General features: G+C 49.6%; 1 protein-coding gene across 2 annotated transcripts in view; it reads left to right on the top strand.

Annotated features, from left to right (window-relative positions):
- Positions 1 to 26,819, top strand: part of LOC144511468 (actinia tenebrosa protease inhibitors-like) — a 43,894-nt gene extending 17,075 nt beyond the window's left edge. Inside the window, exons 2-10 of one of the 2 annotated variants that reach the window (XM_078241854.1) lie at positions 6,076 to 6,246; positions 9,508 to 9,552; positions 10,805 to 10,930; positions 12,373 to 12,429; positions 15,594 to 15,764; positions 16,281 to 16,328; positions 20,472 to 20,642; positions 21,757 to 21,822; positions 24,220 to 26,819. In XM_078241854.1, coding sequence (XP_078097980.1) covers positions 6,076 to 6,246; positions 9,508 to 9,552; positions 10,805 to 10,930; positions 12,373 to 12,429; positions 15,594 to 15,764; positions 16,281 to 16,328; positions 20,472 to 20,642; positions 21,757 to 21,822; positions 24,220 to 24,383 — 1,019 coding nt within the window. In that variant the 3' untranslated portion in view covers positions 24,384 to 26,819. The remainder of the gene's footprint in view (positions 1 to 6,075; positions 6,247 to 9,507; positions 9,553 to 10,804; positions 10,931 to 12,372; positions 12,430 to 15,593; positions 15,765 to 16,280; positions 16,329 to 20,471; positions 20,643 to 21,756; positions 21,823 to 24,219) is intronic. The other variant, XM_078241855.1, reaches the window with a different exon arrangement.
- The last annotated feature ends 739 nt before the right edge of the window (positions 26,820 to 27,558 follow it).

The raw sequence follows: 27,558 nt of genomic DNA, 5'->3' as shown, positions 1-27,558 counted from the left end.
TTCCTATAACAGGGTGACCAGAATTATATGTGGAGAAGGTAGTGAAGAAGGCATATGGCATGCTTGCCTTTATAGGACGGGGCATAGAGTATAAAAGTTGGGGTCTGATGTTGCAGATGTATAGAACGTTGGTTCGGCCGCATTTGGAATACTGCGTCCAGTTCTGGTCGCCACACTACCAGAAGGACGTGGAGGCTTTGGAGAGAGTGCAGAGGAGGTTTACCAGGATGTTGCCTGGTATGGAGGGGCTTAGTTATGAGGAGAGATTGGGTAAACTGGGGTTGTTCTCCCTGGAAAGACGGAGGATGAGGGGAGACTTAATAGAGGTGTATAAAATTATGAAAGGCATAGATAGGGTGAACGGTGGGAAGCTTTTCCCCGGGTCGGTGGTGACGTTCACGAGGGGTCATAGGTTCAAGGTGGGGGGGGGGGCGGGGGTGTTTAACACAGATATCAGAAGGACATATTTTACACAGAGGGTGGTGGGGGCCTGGAATGCGCTGCCAGGCAAGGTGGCGGAGGCGGACACACTGGGAATGTTTAAGACTTATCTAGATAGCCACATGAACGGAGTGGGAATGGAGGGATACGAAAGAATGGTCTAGTTTGGACCAGGGAGCGGCACGGGCTTGGAGGGCCGAAGGGCCTGTTCCTGTGCTGTACTGTTCTTTGTTTGTTCTTTGTATATGTGGTGCTCCAAATGTGGCCCCACCAATGGCTTGTTCAGTTGTAATGGATTGAGTCATTGAGTTGGTAACCTCGTGTGTCTGTGTTATATACACGGGACCATTCATAGAATCTACAGCATGGAGACAGGCCCTTCGGCCCAAACTGGTCCATGCCATCCAAAACGCCCATCTAATCTAACCCCATTTGGCCCATATCCCTCTTGACCTTTCCTATCCGTGTATCTGTCCAAATGCCTTTTAAATGTTGTCAATGTCTCTCCCTCAACCACTTCCTCCGGCAGCTCATTCCACAGACATACCATCGTCTGTGTTTTAAAAAAAAAAGTTGCTTTTCAGGTTCCCACTAATTCTTTCCCCTCTTAAACCTCTGCCCTCCAGTTCTCAATTCTCCAACCCTGGGAAAAAGGTTGAGTGCATTCACTCTATCCATGTCCCTCATGATCTTATACACCTCTATAAGATCACCCCTCAGTCTCCTACGCTCCAAAGAGAATAAGTCCTAGCCTGTCCCCAAGCTCTCCCGATAACTCAGTCCCTTGAATCCTGGCAACATCCGTGTAAGCGGGTAGCACAGTGGTTAGCGCTGCTGCCTCACAGCGCCAGGGACCCGGGTTCAATTCTGTCTGTGCGGAGTCTGCACGTTCTCCCCGGGTTTCTTCCAGGTGCTCTGGTTTCCTCCCACATTCCAAAGATGTGCAGGTTAAGGGTGCTTAGTGCCCCTTAGTGTCCTGAGATTTAGGATAAATATGTGGGGTTACGGAAATGGGGCCTGGGTGGGATTGTGGTCGGTGCAGACCCGATGGGCTGAATGGCCTCCTTCTGCATTGTAGGGATTCATTGATTCCATTCTATAAATCACTTCTGCACTCTCTCTCTCTCTCTCTCTCTCTCTCTCTCGCTCTCTCTCCAGTTCAATATCATGAAATGCCCCAAGGGGCTGACCTGGGGCTCCCGCTGTGTATACAAGAATGACAGTTTGCATTCTCTGCTGCGGTTTCCTCTGACTCGGGTGGTGAGAATGTTACTGGGTGAGGTATGGGTGACACACAGTGAGATGGATACCCCCGGGAGGGGGTAGGGGGCACTGGGGGTCATTCAGCCCCAGTTCATCCAATAGTGAGACCTGCTGCGGAGTTAAGGGAACCGCACAGGTTGAAAAGTTTGAGGTGGTCCCCTGCAAAGGCAGCATCTGTAGAGCTGGGAAGAGATTAGAGGCGTGTTTTTAACAAGAGGGTGAGGGGAGTCAGGGCACAGTGGGTTAGCACTGCCAGGACCCGGGTTCAATTCCGGCCTCGGGTCACTGTCTGTGTGGAGTTTGCGCGTTCTCCCCGTGTCTGCGTGGGTTTCCTCCGGGTGCTCCGGTTTCCTCCCACAGTCCAAAGACGTGCTGGTTAGGGTGGATTGGTCATGCTAAATTGCCCATAGTGTCCTGGGATGTGTAGGTTAGTGGGATAAATGTGCGGGGTTGTGGGGATAGGACCTGGGGTGGGATTGTGGTTGGTGCAGATTCAATGGGCCAAATCCTTCCGCACTGTAGGATTCTATGATTCTCTTGCCTGAGAGGGTGCTAAAGGCAGACACCCTCGCCACATTTATACAAAAGGGAAATGTTTGATTTATTATTGTCACATGTATTATACAGTGAAAAGTATTGTTTCTTGCGCGCTATACAGACTAGGCTTACCGTTCAGAGAGAAGGAAAGGAGAGAGTGCAGAATGTAGTGTTACAGTCACAGCTAGGGTGTAGAGAAAGATCAACTTAATGCGAGGTAGGTCCATTCAAAAGTCTGACAGCAGCAGGGAAGAAGCTGTTCTTGAGTCGGTTGGTACGTGACCTCAGACTTTTGTACCTTTTTCCCGACGGAAGAAGGTGGAAGAGAGAATGCCCGGGGTGCGTGGGGTCCTTAATTATGCCGGCTGCTTTTCCGAGACAGCGGGAAGTGTAGACAGAGTCAATGGATGGGAGGCTGGTTTGCGTGATGGATTGGGCTACATTCACGACCCTTTGTAGTTCCTTGCGGTCTTGGGCAGAGCAGGAGCCATACCAAGCTGTGATACAACCAGAAAGAATGCTTTCTATGGTGCATCTGTAAAAGTTGGTGAGAGTCGTAGCTGACATGCTGAATGTCCTTAGCCTCCTGAGAAAGTAGAGGCGTTGGTGGGGCTTTCTTAACTATAGTGTCGGGTGGAGGGACCAGGACAGGTTGTTGGTGATCTGGATGTGCAGTTGAAGCACTGGAACCTACAGGGCTACAGATCAGAAGCTGGAAAATGGGATTAGAATCATAGAATCCCTGCAGTACAGAAGGAGGCCATTCGGCCCATCCTATCCCCGTAACCCCACATATTTACCCTGATTCCCCCATCTAACCTGCACATCTTTGGACACTTGAGGGAGAATTTAGCACAGCCGATCCACATAACCCGCACATCTTTGGGGTGTAGGAGGAAACCCATGGGGAGAATGTGCGGAATCCACACGGACAGTGACCCAAGCCGGGAATCGAACTGGGGTCCCTGGCGCTGTGAGGCAGCAGTGCTAACCACTGTGCCGCCCCTAGGCAGCCCTTGTTGGTCTGCAATGTGAGTGGAGAGAGGGTTAAGCACAGGTTAAAGAGATGTGTATTGTCTCCAGACAGAACAGTTAGTGAGATTTTGCAAGTCCAGTCAAGTCGTGGGGGTTACAGATAGTGTGACATGAACCCAAGGTCCCGGCTGAGGCCGTCCTCATGTGTGGAACTTGGCCATCTCTCCACTCACATTGTCTGTACCTTTAAGACTTGATTACCTGTAAAGACTCGCATTCCAATCATTATTTTGTAAATTGAGTTTGTGTCTGTATATGCCCTGTTTGTGAACACAACTCCCCACTCACCTGATGAAGGAGCAGCGCTCCGAAAGCTCGTGCTGCCAAATAAACCTGTTGGACTTTAACCTGGTGTTGTGAGACGTCTTACTGTTGCACAGTAAGCAGAGCTCCGTGGTGTGGGAATGATGTTTGCTTCCGTGTGGAACCCCCCTCTTGATGCCAGTTTCCGTCTCCGCACAGCCCGTCAAGAATCTCCCCCCTGGTAGGTGGACTTTACAATCGTCGAGTAGTAGTGAACGCAACAATCGCATTTCCAAACTTGCTTTGGTTCCATTACTGTGGGTGGTAGGAAGCTACAGCACAGGAGGAGGCTCTTCAGCCCATCGTGTTTATCATAGAAACCCTACAGTGCAGAAGGAGGCCATTCGGCCCATCGAGTCTGCACCGACCACAATCCCACCCCACATATTTACCTGCTAATCCCTCTAACCTACGCATCCCAGGACTCTAAGGGGCAATTTTTAACCTGGCCAATCAACCTAAACCCGCACATCTTTGGACTGTGGGAGGAAACCGGAGCACCCGGAGGAAACCCACGCAGACACGAGGAGAATGTGCAAACTCCACACCGACAGTGACCCGAGCCGGGAATCGAACCCGGGACCCTGGAGCTGTGAAGCAGCAGTGCTAACCACTGTGCTACCGTGCCGCCCTTAGCTCTTTGAAAGGGCGATTCAGTTTAGACCCCCACACCTCCCCGGATCTTTCAGGATGTATTCTCTGCTTTGGAGGGAGTGCGGGGGGGGGCGGGGGGGGCGTGCTGAAATAAGCGGGGAGGGTGATATTTGAGCAGTGCGGTGTTGGGTCGTGGCTGTACAGACACCACGATGGGTTTGTGTTTTGGGCATGAGTTTTTTCAAGATTTGGAAAAATTACAGACTGTATTTCTGGAAATAACACGAGGACAGCGACCACGCCCAGGAAAGTAACTAACTTGGGAAACGGGCGATGGTTAAATTAGCTTAAAACAACATGAAGCGTAATGATAGGAATTATACGCTTTTTCGAGAAAGTGAGAGGCACTTTGACAGATGCTGAGATGGAGACACAGTAAGTAGTCTCACAACACCAGGTTAAAGTCCAACAGGTTTATTTGGTAGCACGAGCTTTCGGAGCGCCGCTCCTTCATCAGGTGAGTGGAGAGTTGGGTTCACAAACACGGCATAGATAGACACAAACTCAATTACAAGAGAATGGTTGGAATGTGAGTCTTAACAGGTAATCAAGTCTTTACAGTTGCAGGCAATGTGAGGTCAACCTCTTTAACCTGTGATTAACCCTCTCTCCACTCGCATTGTCGGGACAATTCTTTGCTGGGGTTACTTGGTAAAATGGGTGTTATAGAAAAATAGGAGGAGGCCATTCGGCCCTTCAAGCCTGCTACACCATTCATCACGATCATGGCTGATCATCCAACTCAATAGCCTAATCCTGCTTTCTCCCCATAACCTTTGATCCCATTCGCCCCCAAGTGCTAGATCCAGCCGCCTCTTGAATACATTCAATGTTTTGGCATCAACTACTTCCTGTGGTAATGAATCCCACAGGCTCACCGGGTGAAGAAATGTCTCCTCACCTCCGTCCTAAATGGTCTACTCCGAATCCTCAAACTGTGACCCCTGGTTCTGGACTCCCCCACCATCGGGAACATCCTCCCTGCATCTACCCTGTTTAGCCGTTTGAGGATTGGAGTCCTGTCTCTGAGGTGTGAGTGGGGGGTGGGATTCAGCACGATTCTTGGAGTTGTTCATGAGAACCAGGTTGAGGTGATTTTTTAAGATGGTTTAAGGTGGTGGCTTGGGTCGATTAGAGAGAGAGACGAATCGCTCTGACCCAACATGAGGGGGAAGAACTTCACCCTCGTGGTGGCACAGTGGTTAGCACTGCCACCTCGCTGCGCCAGGGTTTGATTCCAGCCTTGGGTCACTGTCTGTGCGGAGTCTGCACGTTCTCCCCGTGGGTTTCCTCCCGCAGTCCAAATATATGTAGGTTAGGTTAATTGGCCATGCTAAATTGCCCCTTAGTGTCCCGGGATGCGTAGGTTAGAGGGATTAGCGGGTAAATATGTGGGGATATGGGGATAGGGCCTGGGTGGGATTGTGGTCGGTGCAGACTCGATGGGCCGAATGGCCTCTTTCTGCACTGTAGGGTTTCTATGATTTCTATGATATACAAGGTTACAGGGAAAGGGGGGAAGGCCTGGGTAAGATGCTCTTTCGGAGAGTCCTTTGTAGACTTGATGGGCCGAATGGCCTCCTTCTGCACTGGGATTCTATAGTGTATCCTCCAGAACGGTGTTCCGTGTATGTGACCAACATTTGGCCATCGCTATGTGCTAGTGGCCACCAGCACAGCACCTTGGGGACTATCAGTTACGCACACCTCGGGGACACGCCGTGCAAGGAGCTTCTTTACAATTTTTTTCCGAATTCTAAGCTTTGCTATCTCAGTGAAATTCACGCTGTTACCGAGAGCGAATCGTGGCCGGAAGTAACTTGTTGCAAATTAAATTTTCAGTGGATTGTTCAAGTCCTGCGCTGACTGGTCCGTGCCGCGCTGCGTTTCCGAGGTGGAATTATGACGCTTCCCGCAAGACGTGCGAAGAGTTCACTTACGGGGGCTGTCTGGGAAATGGGAACAACTTCGTGAGTAAAGAGGACTGCTTGAAAGTTTGCGATAGAGTCGCAGGTGAGTGCGAGCTGGAAAATGCCAGAAATTAAAATCCGTAGGATTGAGTTTCCCCTTTAACCAGGCGAGCGATTCTCCCAGTGGCTCTGGGAGTTCCGTCTTGCCACTTGTTCGACTGGTGATTTGATTATCTTGACTGGTTATCGAGTCGCGAGGGTTTTCCAGCAGAGAAAGAGGCCCTTCGGCCCATCAAGTCAACATTGAGTACAGGAGTTGGGACGTCTTGTTGAAGTTGTACAAGACATTGGTAAGGCCACACTTGGAATACTGTGTACAGCTCTGGTCACCCTATTATAGACAGGATATTATTAAACTAGAAAGAGTGCAGAAAAGATTTACAAGGATGCTACCGGGACTTGATGGTTTGAGTTATAAGGAGAGGCTGGATAGACTGGGACTTTTTTCTCAGGAGCGTAGGAGGCTGAGGGGTGATCTTATAGAGGTCTATAAAATAATGAGGGGCACAGATCAGCTAGATAGTCAATATCTTTTCCCAAAGGTAGGGGAGTCTAAAACTAGAGGGTATAGGTTTAAGGTGAGAGGGGAGAGATACAAAAGGGTCCAGAGGGGCAATTTTTTCACACAGAGGGTGGTGAGTGTCTGGAACAAGCTACCAGAGGCAGTAGTAGAGGCGGGTACAATTTTATCTTTTAAAAAGCATTTAGACAGTTACATGGGTAAGATGGGTATAGAGGGATATGGGCCAAATGCAGGCAATTGGGACTAGCTTAGTGGTTAAAGACTGGGCAGCATGGACAGGTTGGGCCGAAGGGCCTGTTTCCATGCTGTAAACCTCTGTGCTGGTCATATCTATTCCAATTCCATTTTCCAGCACGTGGTCTGTAGCCTTGTACACTGACATTTCAGCGTCTCCTTTAAATGCTTCTTACATGTTGAGGGTCCCCACCTCGACCACCCCTTCAGGCAGCGAGTTCCAGATTCCCACCACCCTCTGGGTGAGAGAGTTACCCCTCGAATCCCCTCTCCACCTCCCGCCCCTTGCCTTCAATCTATATGGCCCAGTGGTTGGCACTTCTGCGCCTCAGCGCCAAGGATCCGGCTTCGATTCTGGCCTTGGGTGACTGTCTGCGTGGGTTTCCTCCCACGGGTTAAGTGGATTGGCCACGCTAAATTGCCCCTTAGTGTCCCGAGATGTGTAGATTAGGGGGATAAGCGGAGTAAATCCGTGGCGTTAGGAAGGCCTGGGTAAAATGCTCTATCAGAGAGCTGGTGCAGACTCAATGGGCCGAATGGTCTCCTCCTGCACCATAGGGTTCTCCGCCCCCTGCCCCCTGGTTATTGACTCCTCCACTCAGGGGGAAAAGTCTTTACCTATCCACCCTATCTATGTCCCTCATAATTTTGTACACCTCTATCAGGTCCGCCCCTCTGCTGTACGGAAAACAACCCCAGCCGAAGCAGCCTCTCTTCATATCTGGAACACTCCAGGCCGCATCCTGGTGAATCTCCCCCGCATCTTCTCTACTGCAATCACATCACGGGGCTGAGAGTTATTTTACACCCACTCTCAGGATCAGATGGCCTTGGTTTCACTTCCCATTCCGAAACCAGCACTCGTTACACTGGCACTCCCTCCCCCGTCTTCCCACTCTCCCCGTCGCCCTGGTCTGTGGGCTCAAGTCTCTGGAGTAAGACTTGAACTCGGACTTGAAAGCTGGGAGCTCAAGTGAGTGTTGGCTACCTCTGATGTGGCGACCGCCTTATTTGCCGGATTATAGTGCTGGCAATGTGACAACTATGCTTCACACCAAGAGTTTGCTAATAAAAATAATCATAGAATCCCTACAGTGCAGGAGGAGGCCATTCGGCCCATCGAGCCTGCACTGACAACAATCCCACCCAGGCCCTTCCCCCATAACCTAGCTACTCCCCCTGACACTAAGGGGCAATTTAGCATGGTCAATCCACCTAACCAGTATGTCTTTCAGACTGTGGGAGGAAACCGGAGCACCCGGAGGAAACCCACGCAGACACGGGGAGAACGTGCAGACTCCACACAGACAGTGACCCAAGCCGGGAATCGAACCCGGGACCCTGGCGCTGTGAGGCAGCAGTGCTTGCCACCGCACTGCCCTCGAGCAAACTGCACGGATATTTATTGGGCTGGATGGATTGCAGTTTGTGAAAAGTGCATGCTTCAGAAATGACGGATCCTATCGCTCACTGAACAGGGAATGCAAATTGAAATGTTCTCCCCGTGTCTGTGTGGGTTTCCTCCGGGTGCTCCGGTTTCCTCCCAAAGTCCGAAAGACATGCTGGTTAGGGTGGATTGGCCATGCCAAATGTGTGAGTTACAGGAATAGTGAGAGGGTTAGGTCTGGTAAATGTTTGTTCATGTCATAAGTAGGCTTACATTAACACTGCAATGAAGTTACTGTGAAAATCCCCTAGTCGCCACACTCTGGCGCCTGGTCGGGTTACACTGAGGGAGAATTTAGCACGGTCAGTGCACCCTAACCAGCATGTTTTTTCGGCTGTGGGAGGAAACCGGAGCACCCGGAGGAAACCCACGCAGACACGGGGAGAACGTGCAGACTCTGCACAGACAGCGACCCAAGCCGGGAATCGAACCCAGGGTCCCTGGCGCTGTGAGGCAGCAGTGCTAACCACTGTGCCGCTCTCAAAAAAAGGCCCACTGTTGGAGAGTCGATGCAAACCCGATGGGCCGAATGGCCTCCCTGCACTGTTGGGATTCTACGGTTCCGGAGATTTGAACAAAAATCTACACCAAGATGTCGTGCAGCAGCCTCTGAATTCTCTCCGGCGCCCTGACCGATACTTACCACGGAAACGGATTTACCGCGGCACGGTGTGTGGGATCTTGCTGTGCGCAAATTAGCTGCTCCGTTTCGTTCATTACCACAGTGACTGCATTTCAAACGAAAATAATACCTCTGGCTGGGAAGCGTGTTGGGGTGCCCGGGGGTTGTGAGCGAGGTGTTTTGTTTTGCGGTTTAATTATTCCACAATAAGTGATGGCGGGCGATTTTAACGTGAGATTATTTATTCATTGTTAAAGCTTGGGGAAAGAGACATGAAGAAAAACTGCTTCGATCGTGACCAAATCCAGCAACTGTATTTGTGGCATTTGGCACAGGAATATTAACACGGCAGTTTACAAAGTGTGACAGTAATGTCTATAGATTAATGCGTGCAGAGTGTGTGTGTGAGAGAGATTGTTAAATAATATATCGGAACCATATTAACCTGAAAATTAATTCTCTGTCTTTCCTCCATCAGTCAATGCGGTCCCGGTGTCGCTCAGGAGTACACAGAGTTTGAAAGGTGAGCTCTCTTGCCAGTGTTTGCAACTTAATGCTATTTATTCTGCGTGTGCGGTGTTGCAAAGTGGTTTCAAAACAGAATCGCTAACCGAGGGTGGGATTTTTCCAGCCCCGAATCTGGAAAATCCTGCCCATGGTCCGCCGCTCCGATTCCTGTGGTGGGTGGAATGGGAAAATTCACCCCCTTCTATATTTTGGCCGCTGGTTTAGCGGCGTTTGGGGTCAGTGCAGGTTTCTCAAAGCTGATCTCTCCCTGTGACGTAACTGGATCGACCCACTCGCTATCCAGAGCTCCCCAGCTGGTTTTTATTATCTCTATGTCCCTCCCTCCCTCTGTAATCTCTCCTCATACCTCGGGATGTGTTTAAAGTTTATTTATTAGAGTCACAAGTATGCTTACTTTAACACTGCAATGAAGTTACTGTGAAAATTCCCTAGTCGCCACACTCCGGCGCCTGTTTGGGTACACTGAGGGAGGATTTAGCACGGCCAATGCACCCTAACCAGCACGTCTTTCAGATTGTGGGAGGAAACCGGAGCACCCGGCGGAAACCCACGCAGACACGGGAAGAACGTGCAGATTCCGCACAGACAGTGACCCAAGGCTGGAATCGAACCTGGGTCCCTGGCCCTGAGAGGCAGCAGCGCTAACCACTATGCTGTGTGTCCGTCTGTGCGTAGTCCGCACGTTCTTCCCGTGTCTGCATGGGTTTCCTCCGGGTGCTCCGGTTTCCTCCCACAGTCCGAAAGATGTGCTGGTTAGGGTGCATTGGCCGTGTTAAATTCTCCCTCCGTGTACCCAAACTGGCGCCGGAGTGTGGCGACTAGGGAATTTCCAGTGACTTCATTGCAGTGTTAACGTAAGCCTACTTGTGAGATGATTAAATAAACATTTACCCACACCTAACCCTCGCACTATCCCCGTAACCCACACATTTAGTATGGCCAATGCACCCTAACCAGCACGTCTTTCGGACTGTGGGAGGAAACCGGAGCACCCGGAGGAAACCCACGCAGACACGGGGAGAACGTGCAGACTCCACACAGACAGTGACCCCAAGCCGGGAATCGAACCTGGGTCCCTGGCGCTGTGAGGCAGCAGTGCCAGCCACTGCCGCCATTCACTGTTAGACACGCTCTATCAGCGCAGGTTAATGTTGGCCTGGTTGGGTTCAGTCGGTCGCTAGGATGGCAGCGAGCTGGACGTTGTTACTGCATTCACTCATTCGCTCGCCCCTTTTCTGTCTCGACAGATTGTTCGAGGCCGTGTTCAGTGAGCGAGTTCCAGTGCGCGGACGGCTGCTGCGTCTCCCGTAACCTCCTGTGCGACGGGACCAGCCGATGTTTTGACAAAAGCGACGAGATATATTGCAATGCCGGTAAGAGTCGGAGAGTTAGACTGGGTGCGGTTTGTGGGAAATCTGTATTGGTTCCTCGCGCTCTGGTTTCCTGTCCCAGAACAGATTGGTAAAGGCGGTTAGTGTTGGGTGGAATGGAGGTTGGGTGGGGGGCTGGGGGGAAGAGGAAGGTGGGAGTGGGGGTGGAAGGGGAGGTGGCAGTCGAGTGTGTTTTGGGGGGGGGATGGAGGGGTTAATGTGGCAGGGGGAGGCGGAGGACGTGGTTGCGGCCCAGGTTTGTCTCTCACCTTCTCACTCTGTGCTGCTTTGGTGAATTTTACCAGCTGGAGAGGCAAAATTCTGGAAAGGTCGGGTTTGGAACAAAAATTAAGCTGAACTTCAAAGAAATGTTTCCAGGAACGAGAGAGAGCGAATCGCTGTGCAAGCGTAGAGCAACGTCATAGCAACCAATTAACCGCGAGTAAATAATGAACCCGTGTGAGCCAGCCTCGTTAGCTGCTGATAGGCTCCCTCATCCACCTATTGGAAGCAAAAGCTGTTGGGAATTGGCCCGTGATTGGAGGAGCAGCTCCAAGAAGAATCTTCCATTGTTTGACCTGGGGCTTTGGGTTGAGGGGTCAGGGGTCGAGGGGCTTTTACAGGCCACATCCGACCTCCGTGCCACACTTCGATCAAGCCTGGTGTAGTAGTATTGTCCCTGGACTCGCAATCCAAAGACCCAGGTTCGAATCCCACCACCGCAGATGGTAAAATGTGAATTAAATAAAATATCTGGAATTAAGAATCTACTGATGACCATGAAACCATTGTCGGAAAAACCCATCTGGTTCACTGATGTCCCTTCAGGGAAGGAAATCTGCCGTCCTTACCCGGTCTGGCCTACATAGTGACTCCAGAGCCACAGCAATGTGGTTGACTCTCAACTGCCCTCTGAAACGGTCGAGCGAGACTCTCAGTTCAAGGGGCAGCTGGGGATGGGTGAGAAATGTCAGCCCAGCCAGCACGTTCCATGAATCAATAGAAACCTTCAGCCAGGGGAGCGAGGATCACACTCGAATGTGGAGAGATGGGGCCGAGAGGGCGAACGGGTGAGAGAAAGTTTTACGGACATAGTGGTCAGCGCTGCTGCCTCACAGCGCCAGGGACCCGGGTTCAATTCCCGGCTTGGGTCACTGCCTGTGCGGAGTCTGCACATTCTCCCCGTGTCTGCGTGGGTTTCCTCCGGGTGCTCCGGTTTCCTCCCACACTCCAAAGATGTGCGGGTTAGGTGGATTGGCCGTGCTAAATTGTCCCTTAGTGTCAGGGGGACTAGCTAGGGTAAATGCATGGGGTTATGGGGATGGGGCCTGGGTGGGATTGTGGTGGGTGCAGCCTCGATGGGCCGAATGTCGGGATTCTATGGGCTGGAGGATTGGTCGGAAGGAATGTGTTTGACTTTGTTCTTGTTATTCTCTACATTCCAGTGTACGCTAGTTACACTCGGCTGATTGGACGTCAGGAATCCGGTCCCCAGGGCAATGGTAAGTGTCTGTGACTCTCTCGCTGTGGAGGCAATGATTAATTTTAACACGGAGTGTGAGCTGTGAGGGGGAACTCGCTGCTGAGAGTTTGTTCACGGAAGCTCCTCCTCCAGCTCGGCTGATGTTCTGAATTTCTCTGGACGCGAGTTTGCATATTTTGGATCACGAAGCGATTGAATCATCCTGAGATTCGCCGGACTCCTGCCGAGAGCTCCTCCCTTAGCGACTCGTCAGAGAATCCTTTCAGAAGGGGCTAAGCTTGTGAAGTTTTGAGTTAATCGTAGGAAACACTGACTGGGCACCTTGAACACATCCTCATTCTTCCCAGCTGAATGTTGCCGGTCTCAGTATCTCTCCTGGATTGGCACAGTCCAACTGTTGAGTTATTCGTGGAAACTTATAAAATTCTGACAGGGTAGATTCAGAAAGAATGTTCCTGATTTTGGGGGAATCCAGAACTAGGGGGTCATAATTTGAGGATAAGGGGTAAACTTTTTAGAACAGTGCTTAGCTGCCTCATAGCGCCAGGGACCCGGGTTCGATTCCCGGTTTGGGTCACTGTCTGTGTGGAGATAGAAACATAGAAACTAGAAGCAGGAGGAGGCCATTCGGCCCTTCGAGCCTGCTCCGCCATTCATTTTGATCATGGCTGATCATCGAATTCAATATCCTGATCCCGCCCCCCCATATCCCTCGATCCCTTTAGCCCCAAGAGCTATATCTAATTTCTTCTTGAAATCACACAGCGTTTTGGCCTCAACTACTTTCTGTGGGAGTGAATTCCACACATTCACCACCCTCTGGGTGAAGAAATTTATCCTCTCCTCAATTAGAATCCCTACAGTGCAGAAGGAGGCCATTTGGCCCATCGAGTCTGCACCAACCACAATCCCACCCAGGCCCTAATCCCGTAGCCCTATGCATTTACCCTAGCTCGTCCCCCTGACACTAAGGGGCAATTTAGCATGGCCAATCCACCAAACCCGCACATCTTTCGACTGTGGGAGGAAACCGGAGCACCCGGAGGAAACCCACGCAGACACGGGGAGAACGTGCAGACTCCACACCGACAGTGACCCAATCCGGGAATCGAACCCGGGTCCCTGGCGCTGTGAGGCCGCCGTGCTAACCACTGTCCTAAAAGGTTTACCCCTTATCCTCAAACTATGGCCTCCTAGTTCTTGACTCCCCCCACCATCGGGAACATTCTTTCTGAATCTACCCTGTCTAACCTTAGAATTTTATAAGTTTCTCTGAGATCCCCTCTCACTCTTCTAAACTCCAGTGAATATAATCCTAACCCACTTAGTCTCTCCTCACATGACAGACCTGCCATCCCAGGAATCAGCCTGGTAAGCCTTCGCTGCACTCCCTCTATAGCAAGGACATCCTTCCTCCGATAAGGACACCAAAACTGCACACAATACTCCAGGTGTGGCCTCACCAACGCCCTAATGCAGCAAAACATCCCTATCCCTAAACTCAAATCCTCTGGCTATACGCGCTGGACTTGGTTCGTTGTGTCCTCATCCCTGCCTCTTGAGCCAGAAGGTCTGGGTTCGATTCCTGTTCTGGAAGCAGTAAGAAGTTTAACAACACCAGGTTAAAGTCCAACAGGTTTATTTGGTAGCAAAAGCCACACAAGCTTTCGGAGCTCCAAGCCCCTTCTTCAGGAAGCAGTTGGCCAGGGAAGGAACATTCATGGTGTGGTGTGAGTGGGTTAATAATCTGCCTACTGACACCTCCCCACTAATCTCCAAAGTGAAATTGTGTCTTGTGAAGATGCAAAATACAGAATAAAATGAGACAATCCTCTTTCCATTAGCTCTGCTGCCAAAGTTCCATTTTTATTAATTCCTGGGACACGGGCATCGCTGGCCGGGCCAGCATTTATTTTAACCAGGACTTTAACCTGGTGTTCTTAAACTTCTTACTGTGTTTACCCCAGTCCAACGCCGGCATCTCCACATCAGCATTTATTGCCCATCCCTAGTTGCCCTTGGAGGGCAGTTGAGAGTCAACCACATTGCTGTGGCTCTGGAGTCACATGTAGGCCAGACCGGGTAAGGACAGCAGATTTCCTTCCCTAAAGGACATTAGTTTAAAGTTTGAGTTTATTTATTAGTGTCAGAAGTAGGCTTACATTAACACTGCAATGAAGTTACTGTGAAAATCCCCTAGCTGCCACACTCCGGTGCCTGTTCAGGTACACTGAGGGAGAATTTAGCACGGCCAATGCACCCTAACCAGCACGTCTTTCGGACTGTGGGAGGAAACCAGAGCACCCGGAGGAAACCCACGCAGGCACGGGGGAGAATGTGCAGACTCCGCACAGATAGTGACCTAAACCAGGAATGGAACCCAGTTCCCTGGCGCTGTGAGGCAGCGTGTTAACCCACTGTGCTGCCCATTAGTAAACCAGACGGGTTTTTCTGACAATCAACAATGGTTTCATGGTCATCAGTAGATTCTTAATTCCAGATTTTTTTGATTGAATTCAAATTCCACCATCTGCCAGATTGGCACCAATAGGAAGATTGTGTTCAGCTGTATCAAGTTCCTAAACTCACCATGATAAGAATAGTTTCTTAAAAGCTAATTTTTGAGATATGACATTAGCTGAGTTTCTGGATTAATTAATAGTCTGGCGATAATGCCACAAGGCCCTAGTCAAGTACAATTCCACCATCTTTGAACCTGCCACTCTTGGAGCTTCTCTCACCCAGTTCCATGCATTGCAAAGGCCGGGGTGACCCTCCAACCCACGTCCCAACGCCGTTTACACCCCCCCCCCCCCCCCCGCCTCCTTCCAATTCCCCGTGCTGACCCCAGGAGCGCGCACTGTCGCTCTGACTCGCTGTTAACCCGAAACTCGCGGTGACTGAGCAGAAACAACCTTAGTGTCCCAAGACGTTTAGGTTAGGGGGATTGGTCGTGGGGAAATGTGTGCGTTTACGGAGATGGGGCCAAGCTAAGATGCTGTGTCGGAGAGTTGGCGCAGACGTAATGGGCTGAATGGCCTCCTACTTCACTGTAAGGATTCTGAGTTATGAAAATGTAAGAAGGTAGCTGGTTTTTATTGCTGGGATAAGTGTATCACCTGATGGGACAGGTCGGGAAGGTTCTTTATGTTCAATCATTTTGAATGCCGTGGGGTTTTGCAGAGCAGTGTAATGCGCCGAAGGAAGTTGGCAAGTGCCGGGCAGCTTTCCCTCGCTGGTATTTCGACACCCAGACCCAAAGCTGCAAGAAATTCACATACGGAGGGTGCAAGGGCAACAAGAATAACTACGAGAGTGAGGGCGAGTGTCTGGCCACGTGCACTGGACATAAAGGTGAGTGTGACCTCCCCCCCACCCCCTGGGCATTGTGTGTCCACTTGCATCATCGGGACCATGCACCGCACCTTACTGTAATATCACTCGCGTCTCGAGCTTATCAACTGCAGAAACCCTCATCCCATAGCCAGACCCCAATTCTCTCCTGCTCTGCTTCCCATCTCCTGCCCTGCGAGCAGAGGCCGCCCCTGTCCAAACTTCTTCCAATGCCATCCTCCCTCCAGCCTTGTGCTCACTCACCTACAGTGTCAGAGTTTTAAGAGTCCCATTGCGTTGGCACCTGCCACCAAGCCCCTGTCTGTCGCCACCCAAGCCTGGCCGTGCCTCAAGTTCGGAGCTCTCATCCTTGTTCGAATCCCTCCCTCCTTCCCTCACCCCCTCCCTATCTCTGCCGCCCTCATCAACCCCATCCACCCCCTCATTCCTCCTGGAGATGCTTTCTTAATGAAAGGCGATATATAAATGCAGTGTTTGTTGAAGGCGGAGGTAAAGTGGTTGCTTATTCTCTTCCAGAGATCATTCCAGAACCCCACAAACTCCAGGGCAAAGCTGGCGATGAAGGTAAGGCTGACATTGTAAATAACATTGGAAAGATACATTGAAAAAGAGGGCTTTGTGTGATAGTCATCGAGGTTTACAGCATGGAAACAGGCCCTTCGGCCCAACTTGTCCATGCCGCCCCCCTTTTTTAAAACCCAAAGCTAGTCCCAATTGCCCATGTTTGGCCCATATCCCTCTATCCCCACCTTACTCATGGAACTAAATGCTTTTTAAAAGACAAAATTGTACCCGCCTCTACTACTACCTCTGGCAGCTTGTTCCAGACACTCACCACCCTCTGTGTGAAGAAATTGCCCCTCTGGAGCCTTTTGTATCTCTCCCCTCTCACCTTAAACCTATGCCCTCTAGTTTTAGACTCCTCTACCTTTGGGAAAAGATGTTGACTATCTAGCTGATCTGTACCCCTCATTATTTTATAGACATAGAACATAGAACATTACAGCGCAGAACAGGCCCTTCGGCCCACGATGTTGCACCGACCAGTTAAAAAAAAACTGTGACCCTCCAACCTAAACCAATTTCTTTTCGTCCATGAACCTATCTACGGATCTCTTAAACGCCCCCAAACTAGGCGCATTTACTACTGATGCTGGCAGGGCATTCCAATCCCTCACCACCCTCTGGGTAAAGAACCTACCCCTGACATCGGTACTATAACTACCCCCCCTCAATTTAAAGCCATGCCCCCTCGTGCTGGATTTCTCCATCAGAGGAAAAAGGCTATCACTATCCACCCTATCTAAACCTCTAATCATCTTATATGTTTCAATAAGATCCCCTCTTAGCCGCCGCCTTTCCAGCGAAAACAATCCCAAATCCCTCAGCCTCTCCTCATAGGATCTCCCCTCCATACCAGGCAACATCCTGGTAAACCTCCTCTGCACCCTCTCCAAAGCCTCCACATCCTTCCTGTAATGTGGGGACCAGAACTGCACACAGTACTCCAAGTGCGGCCGCACCAGAGTTGTGTACAGTTGCAACATAACGCCACGACTCCTAAATTCAATCCCCCTACCAATAAACGCCAAGACACCATATGCCTTCTTAACAACCCTATCTACTTGATTCCCAACCTTCAGGGATCTATGCACACATACACCTAGATCCCTCTGCTCCTCCACACTACTCAAAGTCCTCCCGTTAGCCCTATACTCAACACATCTGTTATTCCTACCAAAGTGAATTACCTCACACTTCTCCGCATTAAACTCCATCCGCCACCTCTCGGCCCAACTTTGCAACCTGTCTAAGTCTTCCTGCAAACTACGACACCCTTCCTCACTGTCTACCACACCACCGACTTTGGTGTCATCAGCAAATTTGCTAATCCACCCAACTATACCCTCATCCAGATCATTAATAAATATTACAAACAGCAGTGGCCCCAAAACAGATCCCTGAGGTACACCACTTGTAACCGCACTCCATGATGAATATTTACTATCAACCACCACCCTCTGTTTCCTATCCGTTAGCCAATTCCTGATCCAATTTCCTAGATCACCCCCAATCCCATACATCTGCATTTTCTGCAGAAGCCTACCATGGTGAACCTTATCAAACGCCTTACTAAAATCCATATATACCACGTCCACTGCCTTGCCCCCATCCACCTCCTTGGTCACTTTCTCAAAAAACTCAATAAGGTTAGTAAGGCACGACCTACCTGCCACAAAACCATGCTGACTATCACCTATCAATTCATTACTCTCCAAATAACTATAAATCCTATCCCTTATAATTTTTTCCAACATCTTGCCCATAAGATCACCCCTCAGCCTCCTACGCTCCAGAGAAAAAAGTCCCAGTCTATCCAGCCCCTCCTTAGAACTCAAACCATCAAGTCCCGGTAGCATCCTAGTAAATATTTTCTGCACTCTTTCTAGTTTAATAATATCCTTTCTATAATAGGGTGACCAGAACTGTACACAGTATTCCAAGTGTGGCCTTACCAATGTCTTGTACAACTTCAGCAAGACGTCCCAACTCCTGTATTCAGTGTTCTGACCGATGTCACCAAGCATGCCGAATGCCTTCTTCACCACTCTGTCCACCGGTGACTCCACTTTCAAGGAGCTATGAACATGTACCCCGAGATCTCTTTGTTTTCTAGCTGTCCCCTGCCATTAACTGAACAGGGACGGCACGGTGGCACAGTGGTTAGCACTGCTGCTTCACAGCACCAGGGACCCAAGTTCGATTCCCGGCTTGGGTCACTGCCTGTGTGGAGTTTGCACGTTCTCCCCGTGTCTGCGTGGGTTTCCTTCGGGTGCTCCGGTTTCCTCCCACATTCTGAAAGACGTGCTGGTTAGGGTGCATTGACCCGAACAGGCGCCAGAGTGTGGCGACTAGGGGAATTTCACAGTAACTTAATTGCAGTGTTAATGTAAGCCTACTTGTGACGAATAAATAAACTTTTAACTTTAAGTCCAGTCCCAGTTCGATCTGCCAAAATGCATCACCTCACATTTATCTAAATTAAACCCCATGTGCCATATTTTGGCGTTAGTGTGAGGATAAGGTATGATTTTAGGAAGCTTTTATCTAAACAAACATTATTTAACAATACAGTTTAACTGTCACAAATATTTAGCTTAACTTTTTTTACCAATTGAAATATTTAACCAGGTGCAATTCTTAACTGCTTCACTCTTGGTTCCAATTTAAGCAATATTCCTCTTATAGGGCGGCACGGTAGCACAGTGGTTAGCACTGCTGCTTCACAGCTCCAGGGTCCCAAGTTCGATTCCCGGCTCGGGTCACTGTCTGTGTGGAGTTTGCACATTCTCCTCGTGTCTGCGTGGGTTTCCTCCGGGTGCTCCGGTTTCCTCCCACAGTCCAAAGATGTGCGGGTTAGGTTGATTGGCCAGGTTAAAAATTGTCCCTTAGAGTCCTGAGATGCGTGGATTGGCGGGTAAAATATGTGGGGGTAGGGCCTGGGTGGGATTGTGGTCGGTGTAGACTCGATGGGCCGAATGGCCTCCTTCTGCACTGTAGGGATTCTATGATTCTATGATAAACTCCCCTTCAAAATCAGTTAGCAACACACAGGCTTCCGTGCCTGTACTTGTTAACAGTCTTAGAACCTTTTGAAAACTTCTGGAGTGAGAGATCCTGCAGCGCAGAAGGAGGCCAGTCGGCCCATCGAGTTTGCACCGACCACAATCCCACCCAGGCCCTTTCCCCATAACCCCACGTATTTACCCTAGCTAGTCCCCCTGACACTAAGGGGCAATTTAGCACGGCCAATCGCGCTAACCAGCACATCTTTTGGAGTGTGGGAAGAAACCAGAGCACCCGGAGGAAACCCACGCAGACACGGGGAGAACGTGCAGACTCTATACAGATAGTGACCCAAGCCGGGATCGAACTCGGGTCCCTGGCGCCGCGAGGCAGCAGTGCTAACCACTGCCGCCGTGCCAGTCCCCAAGTGTTGGCTGTAAGGGGTATTGAAGGAAATGGGAGCCGAGATGGAGTGGCTGGCGTTAGACCCCAGATCCTTGATCTGAAACGTACTTGCCTCCGTTTCTCCCCCTCCATTTGATTTGATTTTATTATTGTCACATGTATTAACATAGAGTGAAAAGTATTGTTTCTTGCGCGCTGTACAGACAAAGCATACTGTTCATAAAGAAGGAAACAAGAGAGCATAGAAGGTAGTGTTACAGTCATAGCTAGGGTGTAGAGAAAGATCAACTTAATGCAAAGTAGGTCCATTCAAAAGCCTGATGGCAGCAGAGAAAAAGCTGTTCTTGAGTCGGTTGGTATGTGACCTCAGACTTTTGTATCTTTTTCCCGACGGAAGAAGGTGGAAGAGAGAATGTCCGTGCTGCGTGGGGTCCTTAATTATGCTGGCCGCTTTTCCGAGGCAGCGGGAAGTGTAGACCGAGTCAATGGATGGGAGGCTGGTTTGCGTGATGGATTGGGCTACATTCACAACACTTTGTAGTTCCTTGCGGTCTTGGGCAGATCAGGAGCCAGACCAAGCTGTGATACAACCAGAAAGAATGCTTTCTATGGTGCATCTGTAAAAGTTGGTGAGAGTCGTAGCTGACATGCCAAATCGTTGACTGAGTTTCCAGAACTGTCTGCTTTGTTTTAATGGTGGTGTGCTCCCACTTTGCTATCTCCCACTCCTTGTAGAGTCCTGCTACGCTCCTGTTGTGACCGGGAAGTGCCGGGCAGCTTTCCCACGTTGGTATTACGATCTGGACAGCCAGCGCTGCCAACGGTTCACTTACGGAGGATGTGGCGGCAACAAGAACAACTACGAGACTGAGGCCGAGTGTCTGGCCATGTGCTCTGGCAAAACTGGTTCGTAACTTCCTCGATGATTTGATTTACTTTCATGTATTACATGGGTAAGGTGGGTATAGAGGGATATGGGCCAAGCGGGGGCAATTGGGACTAGCTTAGTGGTCTTAAAAGGGCAGCATGGACAAGTTGGGCCGAAGGGCCTGTTTCCATGCTGGAAACCTCAATGACTCTGTATTGGGATACAGTAAAAAGTATTCGTGCGTGCTATAGAGACAAATCATACTGTTCATAGAATACAGAGGGGAGAAGAAAAGGAGAGTGCAGAATGTAGTGTTACAGTCATAGCTAGGGCGTAGAGAAAGATCAACTTACTGCGAGGTAAGTCCATTCAAAAGTCTGATAGCAGCAGGGAGAAGCTGTTCTTGAGTCGGTTGGTCCGTGACCTCAGACTTTTGTATCTTTTTCCCAACGGAAGAAAGTGGAAGAGGGAATGTCCGGGGTGCGTGGGGTCCTTAATTATGCTGGCTGCTTTTCCGAGGCAGCGGGAAGTGTCAACAGAGTCAATGGATGGGAGGCTGGTTTGTGTGAGGGATTGGGCAATGTTCGCGACCCTTTGTAGTTTCTTGCGGTCTTGGGCAGAGCAGGAGCCCCATACCAAGCTGTGATACAACCAGAAAGAATGCTTTCTATGGTGCATGTGTAGAAGTTGGTGAGAGTCGTAGTGGGCATGTCGAATTTCCTTAGCCTCCTGAGAAAGTAGAGGCGTTGGTGGGGCTTTCTTAACTTTGGTGTCGGCGTGGGGCGGTGGGGCGGGGAAGGGGCCAAGACAGGTTGGTGATCTGGACAGCTAGAAACTTGAACTTCTCAAGCATTTCCACTTCACCATTTGATGTAGACGGGCATGTTCTCCATTACGCTGCCTGAAGTCGATGACTATCCTTCATTTAACATTGGGAATGTGTGGACACTGGGGTGGGTCTCCATCCCCTAATCCCCTCGAGTCCAGAGACCACCCAACGAGCTGGGGCTGGCACTGTGCGGGATCAGATCTGAATATTCTGGGAGAGGTTTGGGCGGAAGTTGAGTTTTCTGATGCCTTCGATGTTCCAACATGACCCAAGGCTTGGGCCCAAAACCACCATAAACTCTCGGTTTTAATTATCTTTTGTAGGTAATTGGAAACCAGGCAGCGATGGCAAAACTGAGCACCATATTGGAATTCGGCACCATGCTGCTGGTAAGATATATCGTGAGCACTCTCAGACACGCATCTACTTTCATACTTGCATTTACAATAAATAGCTGGGGTTAAAATGGATGGTCGCAGTCACCATTTAGACTTTTCCTCGTGTCCCACTTGTGGGGGAGGCAGGATTCCCTGGCATTGTTGTTACAGACGCACGGTGGTTAGCACGACTGCCTCAGCGCCGGGGACCTGGGTTCGATTCCCGGCTTGGGTCACTGTCTTTGTGGAGTTTGCACGTTCTCCCCGTGTCTGCGTGGGTTTCCTCCCACAGTCTGAAAGACCATAGAATCCCTACGGTGCAGAAAGAGGCCATTTAGCCCATCGACCACAGTCCCACCCAGGCCCTATCCCCGTAACCCCATGCATTTACCCTAGCTAGTCCCCCTGACACTAGGGGTCAATTTAGCACAGCCAATGCACCTAATCCGCATGTCTTTCAGAGTGTGGGAGGAAACCGGAGCACCCGGAGGAAACCCACGCAGACGGGGAGAAGGTGCAAACTCCACACAGACAGTGACCCAAGCCGGGAATCGAACCCGGGTCCCTGGCGCTGTGAGGCAGCGGTGCTAACCACTGTGCCACCGTGCCCTATGGTGTAGATTAGATTTGATTGATTGTCGCATATATTGGGATACAGTGAAAAGTATTGTTTCTTGTGTGCTGTACAGACAAAGCATACTGTTTATAGAGTACAAAGAAGACAGGGTAACAGTGGAAGGGTGTGTTTCTGAATGGAGGGCTGTGACAAGTGGCGTTCCTCAGGGATCAGTGCTGGGACCTTTGCTGTTTGTAATATATATAAATGATTTGGAGGATAATGTGACTGGTTTGATTAGTAAGTTTGCGGACGACACAAAGGTTGGTGGATTTGCGGATAGCGATGAGGACCATCAGAGGATACAGCAGGATAGAGATCGGTTGGAGACTTGGGCGGAGAGATGGCAGATGGAGTTTAATCCGGACGAATGTGAGATAATGCATTTTGGAAGGTCTAATACAAATAGGAAATATACAGTAAATGGCAGAACCCTTAAGAGTATTGATAGGCAGAGGGATCTGGGTGTACAGGTATACAGGTCACTGAAAGTGGCAACGCAGGTGGAGAAGGTAGTCAAGAAGGCATACGGCATGCTTGCCTTCATCGGCCGGGGTATTGAGTTTAAAAATTGGCAAGTCATGTTGCAGCTTTATAGAACCTTAGTTTGGCTGCACTTGGAATATAGTGTTCAATTCTGGTCGCCACACTACCAGAAGGATGTGGAGACTTTGGAGAGGGTACAGAAAAGATTTACCAGAATGTTGCCTGGTATGGAGGGCATTAGCTATGAGGAGAGGTTGGAGAAACTTGGTTTGTTCTCACTGGAATGACGGAGGTTGAGGGGAGACCTGATAGAAGTCTACAAGATTGAGGGGCATGGACAGAGTGGATAACCAGAAGCTTTTTCCCAGGGTGGAAGAGTCAACTACTAGGGGGCATAGGTTTAAGGTGCGAGGGGCAAGGTTTAAAGGAGATGTACGAGGCAAGTTTTTTTTACACAGGATGGTGGGTGCCTGGAACTTGTTGCCGGGGGAGGTAGTGGAAGCAGAGACTGACTTTTAAGGGGCATCTGGACAAATACATGAATAGGATGGGAATAGAGGGATATGGTCCCCGGAAGGGTAGGGGGTTTTAGTTCATTCGGGCAGCATGGTCGGTGCAGGCTTGGAGGGGCCGAAGGGCCTGTTCCTGTGCTGTAATTTTCTTTGTTCTTGGGGGAGAAGGAAAGGAGAGGCTACAGAATATAATACAGTTTTAAAAGTGTAGAGTTGGAGGGTATGCTGGGGGCAGCTCGCAAGAAATTGCCACACTCTGGCGCCATCTTGAACTTTGGGTGAAATTTTGGTGGATTGGCCATGCTAAATTGTCCCTTCGTATCCAAAGATGTGCAGATTAGGGGATTGGCCATACAAAATTTTCCGGGTTTGGAAGGGTGGGCCTGAATAAGGTGCTCTTGTCGGAGAATCAGTGCAGATATGATGGGCCAAATGGCCGCCTTCTGCCCTGTAGAGAATCTATAGTTAGTCATAGAGGTTTACAGCATGGAAACAGGCCCTTCGGCCCAACTTGTCCATGCTGCCCAGTTTTTAAACCACTAAGCTAGTCCCAATTGCCTGCATTTGGCCCATATCCCCCTCTACCCATCTTACCCACGTAACTGTCTAAAGACAAAATTGTACCCGCCTCTATTAATGCCCCTGGCAGCTCGTTCCAGACACTCCCCACCCTCTGTGTGGAAAAAGGAGGGACTGTTTTCTTGGTCGAATAATTAGGCTTGTTGTGAATGCTAGCAATGTGTCTTAAATGGGTTCAATGGTTGTTCTGAATCTGAATTCTTCCTGTTTTATTAGCGATCTTGATGGTGGTGCTTCTGTCGATCTGTATCCTTGTCCTGCTGGTGGGGGTCATCTACTTCATTGTGCGGCTGACCAGGACTGACCACATTGTCTCCTATCAGCGCGCCCCTCGTGGAGAAGATAAGGAGACCCTAATCAACACTGTGCAGAACCTGTAAAATCTCTCGCTGCCAATGTGTGCCCCCTCCTCTACAAAAAAAACCACATTATACAATTTAATCCAACATCGTCTTCAGCCTTGTCACAAGAGAGTCTTTCTCTCTTTGATTTGAATCATAAACCCTTCCCCGTTTCCATTCGGACCTTTTTTTTTAGTTTAATCTGTGCTGACGAAGGGTAGACTTTGACATTCTGAGCTGTCGGTTCCTTGCAATAACTAGTTGGCTTGAGGAAGAAGGTTGGAACTCCCTCTGAGAATGAGAAACTCTTGGAATTGGCCCACCCTGGATTGGGGTTGTGAGACATTGCTCCTACCCCGAGGGGCAAATAGTTTGGGCTTGAATTTACACATGGTCCTCCCAATCCTTTATTAGATTTGCGTCGGTAACGAGGTCAAAATCTTCCGATTTGATGGAAATTTTTTTGTTTTAACACAAGATACGCAAGTAATGAACTCCAGTAGGGGAGCATTTAGAAGGATATGGCCAATTAGTTGCCTTTGCTCGTTCATCAAAGCCCATTAATTATGGAATCGATCTCCTGCGTTAGAATGCGTTCGGGTTAAATTGCCGCAATTAATTTGATTCCCAATTATGACAGCTGAATCAGAGATGATCCCTCCCACGTTTGGACCAAGTCCTCTACAATGTGTTGAGATAGCAAGAACCCCCCACTCCAAACTTTGGAGGTTCTGGTGCCAGAACTGATCTCAACTATTATCGGAGAATGTGTGGTTTGTGCCATTAGCCAGGTTTCTGGGTGTGAACCCCACCCCATGACCTATAACCTTTCCATTTTATTGGTTCTCTCGCTGGGGGGGGGGGAAAGGTGAAATTGTCTTGATGTCATGCATTATCGGAACCTGGGGCAACTTTCCGCTCGGTCCCTGTTGGGGAGAGAGCCTGGGGCAGGGTTAAGGCCAAGTAGGAACTAACTCGACCTGCAAGTGTGAGTAAGTAGCTTCACATCAAAACCCTCGCTTTGACCGGAGCTGAAGGGATGGATACAAAGTGCGGGTAAGATGCTCAAAGCAAACTTTTATCTTCAGTTTCTGTTTCTCTTTAAAAATGATTCAGTCCCTCCACAAGGACAATCGACTTCCAATCCACCACAAGTTTGAGGCCTACACAGAATGTTTCTCAGCCCTACTGGAGTTCATTACTTGCCGTTCGCAAGTGATTGGAATATTTTGGTTTGCATCTTGTCTGTAGTATTCGGAGTGGTACCGAGGGTGTAGGTATCTGCTGGGGTTATTCACAAAGGGCCTCACCTTTTCTAACCTTGTCTGAGGTGTGGTAGCCCTCTGGTTAAATCGCCACCAGTCAGCTCTACCCTAGGGGAGAGGGCCTCTGGGGCTCTGGCCATTTTATACTCCGCATTTACTGATGAAACCTTTTTAAGTCTTTTAATGATCCCAGACACTTCATTGGTGTAGATTTCATTCCTCGCTTGTATATTTCTAGGTGTCAATGAGTCGACGCTTGTGTTATATCTGTTTGTCGTCCAAACTGAACTTCAGAGAGGTGTGTCTCTCTATCATCTCATCCTAACAATGGTGGGGAGCTCACCCCAACTCGACCCATGATGTTCAAATCACCAAACCAATGGCGGACATCTCCCAATCTGTACAATCTTTTTGACCCTGGCTCTGCTAGATTTCCTTGGCCCATTTTGGCGTGAGGTTTTATGTGAAGTTTGGGGGAGCGTGGGCGGTCGATGGTTTGCCAAAGTCTTTTTTTTGTAGATGCCATCCCTAACGGAAACCTCCAATGTAATAAATGGCGGAACCATCGTTGCTTGCTCCCGCGACGGAATTTCCAAAGCTTGCTCTCGGTGCTGGCTCGAATACCGACTACCGGAGTTTTGGGGTCCGGGATGTGAACTTTTGCGTGCGAAATCTTCAGTTCCTGTCGTATATTTCCCCTTCCCTCTTTCTTTCTCATTCTCCCCCCCCCCCCCGTCCCTTTTCACTGTTCCAACTGCCGCCCCCCCCCCCACAACATGGATCCTGTTCTCAAGAGCACAGCATGTCCAGAAAGTGAAATTTGATTTGTCAACATATTATAGTTTGTGTGACTGTTCAAATCCCTAATCCTCCAGTTAAGATTTGCACTCTCTCTTTTTTATTTTTAATATTAATCTTCTAAAGATTTTTGAACTTTATAAATTTAAAATGTTTGTGTATCTTGGTGTATGTAATCTTGCGAATCGATTGTTAAAGAAATTCTATTTTTGATTTTTCTGCTCTGAAGTTTGATGGAATTGTTACGATGACCGAGATCGGGAGAGAAACTGAACGTGAATTCTTATAGCGGTGTCTGCGTGACTTTCTGATTTTCCAAATAAACTCTAAATGTGTAGGTGGTCAGGAATCTGTTTTTATTTTTGTTTCTGTAATGTGTGACGTAATTTTAATAAAATCTCTTTAGATCTTTTGCTGATTTTTGCCTTTTGAAAATCCAAGCAAGCCACTTGAGCCTGTTTCCCCCCTTTTTTTCAATAAGACCATGGCTAATCTGATGTAACCTCAACCCCACGTATCCCCCCACCCCCACCCCCCCCAACCCCAAGTCCCCAGATAACCTTTCGCACAGTGGGTTAGCACTGCTGCCTCACAGTGCCAGGGACCTGGGTTCGATGCTCGGGTCACTGTCTGTGTGGAGTTTGCACATTCTCCCCATGTCTGCGTGGGTTTCCTTTTGGGTGCTCCGGTTTCCTCCAAAAGACGTGTTAAATTCTACCTCGGTGTACCCGAACAGGTGCCGGAGTGTGGCGACTAGGGTGTAGAGAAAGATCAACTTAATGCGAGGTATATCCATTCAAAAGTCTTACAGCAGCAGGGAAGAAGCTGTTCTTGAGTCGGTTTGGTACGTGACCTCAGACTTTTGTATCTTTTTCCCGACGGAAGAAGGTGGAAGAGAGAATGTCCGGGGTGCGTGGGGTCCTTAATTATGCTGGCTGCTTTTCCGAGGCAGCGGGAAGTGTAGACCGAGTCAAGACAAGGCGGTGTCTGAATTTAGCCAATATAATGGCTATGTGGGGGGCACGGTGGCGCAGTGGTTAGCGCTGCTGCCTCACAGCGTCAGGGACCCGGGTTCGATTCCCGGCTTGGGGTCACTGTCTGTGTGGAGTTTGCACGTTCTCCCCGTGTCTGCGTGGGTTTCCTCTGGGTGC

The sequence above is a fragment of the Mustelus asterias genome, chromosome 24, assembly GCF_964213995.1.
Source record: "Mustelus asterias chromosome 24, sMusAst1.hap1.1, whole genome shotgun sequence".
NCBI lineage: Eukaryota > Metazoa > Chordata > Chondrichthyes > Carcharhiniformes > Triakidae > Mustelus > Mustelus asterias.
Note: the sequence above shows the minus strand (reverse complement) of the source record. Positions and strands in the feature narration are given on the sequence as shown.